Below are 3,039 nucleotides of genomic sequence, written 5' to 3' on the forward strand. Positions count from 1 at the left end.
ATCTGTCATGTCCTAATTAGAATATTTCAGGACGAAAACATGGCATATTGTGGACAAAATTACTTTTTGGTGCACAGGCAAATTTCAAAAGATTGGTTATTTTCGACATTTGTTGTAAAAGTCTTGAGTAGGGCGGGCATGTAGAATCGAAAGTATTGATCAAACATAACACACAGATAATCTCTATTCGACATTCTCAAAAGGTTACAGAGTGAGTCGGACAATTTCAGTAAAATCAGACCATCTCAATAATGAGTTAAAATTTTGTTTTGTTGGGTCATTTTTTTTAAAAATGATCAGTCATGTCCGGACCCTGTTTCTAGGTAGAGCTAAGTCCGGGAGCTCCTTTGGCGGTCTTTGGCGGCACTTAATTAGCAGCGTTACGAACCAGAAAAAATGTTTTTAAAATGTGTTGAAATTTTTTGAAAAATTGAAATTTTTGGTCAAATTTCAAAAAATGGACCCCTGGAGGCGATAGGTCTGTGACATCAATTATGTAAAAAAACCGTCATATTCGTAAATCTTACATATTTTTCCATAACTAATAACTATAGCCAGTATCCCTTCTGAATTTTCACAAAAATCGAACCACCCTACTGAGATGGATTCATTTTCGTATTGAATTGATATTGATTGTAAAGGAGGGATCTATTTCAAAAATTTCAAGCATAAAAAACCATATGAATCGTTGCGGCGAAAGAGTAGCTCTTATTTTTCTCCAAATAATACTGCAACATAAAGTTTTTTATGAATAGTTTATTTGTTGTATTACAACAAATAAACCGTGTGAAATTGATGTAGACTGATCGTTTTTGGTTGAAATGAAACAAATTGTAGAAAAATTCAATATTTCTAAAAAAAAATTAAAAAGTGTTTTTTTTTGAAAAGTAGATCGTTAAAAAATCTTTATACCCCCGCTGTACTCACTGGACATCTCTCTTTCTGAATACCACTCATTTCAATCGATGCAGTGCACCGTTTCTGATCGCAACGGGCCCCGACCTGAACGCCCGACCGATGACCGCCCGAGCTTGACCCGAAAAAAGTGCTTCGGGTGTTCGGATTTTTCGGATATTTCGGAAGTTCGGTATCATGGGCGTCCGAATCCGATTAGCCCGAAATCGAGTGTTTTTTGGAACTTTTTTAGAAAATCTCGCGAAAAACAGAAAATAATAATGTTAGAACCATTTTTTTTTAAACTTTTTGTATCAGTTGAATCTTCTTACAAAAAATACGGGGACCTTAGACCCGAAAATTCAACAAATACCGAGTGCTCCAGTTTGGGGAATCACGGGTTTCGGGAAAAAAATTAATTTTGGGTCGGGCTTTGGCCGGACTCGGGCAAGACACAGGAAATTTGATCGGGCCTCGGTTCGATCTTTCCATCCCGTTGCGACCTCTAGTGCAAACTTTAAAAAAGACGAAAAATGACTCGGTCACTAAATCGGTTTTCATCTAAATACCTGAAAAATACAGTCCTTTAGACATGGAATCCGAAAATTGCCTGAGAAATGGGAAAAAGTAGTGGCTAGCGATGGACAATACTTTGAATGATGTATTCATTCACTTGATCATTAAAATAAATACACTGGAATGAATGTGGAAATGAAATGAATATCGGAAATTTTATCAATTAATTTCAGGTTGATATTTAAATATCATATTTTGGTTATTGGTTATATTCAAGATTTTTCTCTTAGCTCATATAGCTCATTTCAGTTATTCTGGTATCAGAAATGGAATAAATTATTTAATCGGATTTACATTATCCAGGTATCTTGAAACTATTTTTTTATTTTTTGATGAGTTTTTTTCGTACCTACAAAAATATAATCTGTATTATAAATTATTTTTATCAATAAAGAAAAAAAAAAACAAAGTTTTTTAGCTGTTTGTTTCAGACACACAGTACATTAAATAAAAATACAAGCAAGCTGGATATTTAGCAATAATTTAGTTTGATATAAATCGAAAATATAAAGAAACATTTATGAGAAATCATTTCCATGGTACGTATTTTGAGTCGTTTGTCAACAGCTCTTTGATGAAAGGTATACCTCTTGGTACAGTCTTTATTTCTTCATTCAATACACGTCGTGGATTTGTTCGTACATTACGCCATTCGGTGCTATCAATATCACTTAGTTCGATTATGTAATCCTGATAGTTGTGTCCTTCGAAATCCAACATAGTCTTGATAATATAGATTAATCTGTGGATTATAAATATGAATAAATAGTTATAAATCATACAGATCGGTTCGAAATTTGAAATAAATATTTTACCCTTTTTCTTCTTTGATCAATGCTTGTGTTTCTCGACAGAGCTGCTGAATTTCATTAACTTTTGTTTGGGCCTTTACACAGTATTCGTTCATCTTTTCATCAAAATCTGACAAATGAGAGCTCGTTTCACACAATGGCAATAAATTACTTGGCAATTTGGATTTAAGCTCTTGAACTTCCATGCGGAAAACAGGAAAATCCCTTTCTTTCATGTGAATGGGACAAAATTGACGATTTATTTTGCCAAACTTAAGTGCTCCGTAAGTTTCAATACACTTGTCAGCTGAATTTGGATCATATATTAAACATACTTTGAAAGCAGGCATTGAATTATTACGCAAATGAATATTGCCGTTGAAAAACCATATATCATCAAATGTCCAGTTCTTTAGCATGCTATTTGGACGAATGAAACATAAAATTGATTACATTTAAGGGTTATAAAAAAAATTAAGGAATGCATCATTCGAATGATTCGAAATTCTTACGTACCGACATTTGTTCAATGTCAAAATATTTATGTCTGGTATAGATGGTAGATAAGTACTAAACAATCGCTCTTCCTAGGGTTAATTACAAAAAAAGAATAGAAAAAATGGGTATTAATAAACATGTAATGGGTCTGTAATGGGTGTAATGGGTAATATTAAATTTTTTTTAAATCTATACAATATAGAATAAAAGCAACAATAACATTCATTGCTTAAATTTGAGATTTGGTAGTAGTAGTAGTAGTAGTAGTTGAGTTTAACGC

At 32.9% G+C, this 3,039-nt stretch overlaps 1 protein-coding gene across 1 annotated transcript; it reads right to left on the reverse strand.

The window, feature by feature from the left end:
• Window positions 1–1,891: 1,891 nt before the first annotated feature.
• On the reverse strand, window positions 1,892–3,025 carry LOC116351524. The gene is made up of 3 exons (XM_031783647.1): window positions 2,778–3,025; window positions 2,286–2,681; window positions 1,892–2,212 (listed from the first exon to the last, which is right to left on the reverse strand). Exons 2-3 carry the CDS (start codon window positions 2,678–2,680, stop codon window positions 1,999–2,001), a joined length of 609 nt encoding a protein of 202 aa, XP_031639507.1. The 5' UTR covers window position 2,681; window positions 2,778–3,025; the 3' UTR covers window positions 1,892–1,998.
• Between the last annotated feature and the right edge of the window lie 14 nt (window positions 3,026–3,039).

Source organism: Contarinia nasturtii, unplaced genomic scaffold (assembly GCF_009176525.2).
Source record: "Contarinia nasturtii isolate CC-2019 unplaced genomic scaffold, AAFC_CNas_1.1 Cnas_scaffold_5587, whole genome shotgun sequence".
Taxonomy (NCBI): Eukaryota; Metazoa; Arthropoda; class Insecta; order Diptera; family Cecidomyiidae; genus Contarinia; species Contarinia nasturtii.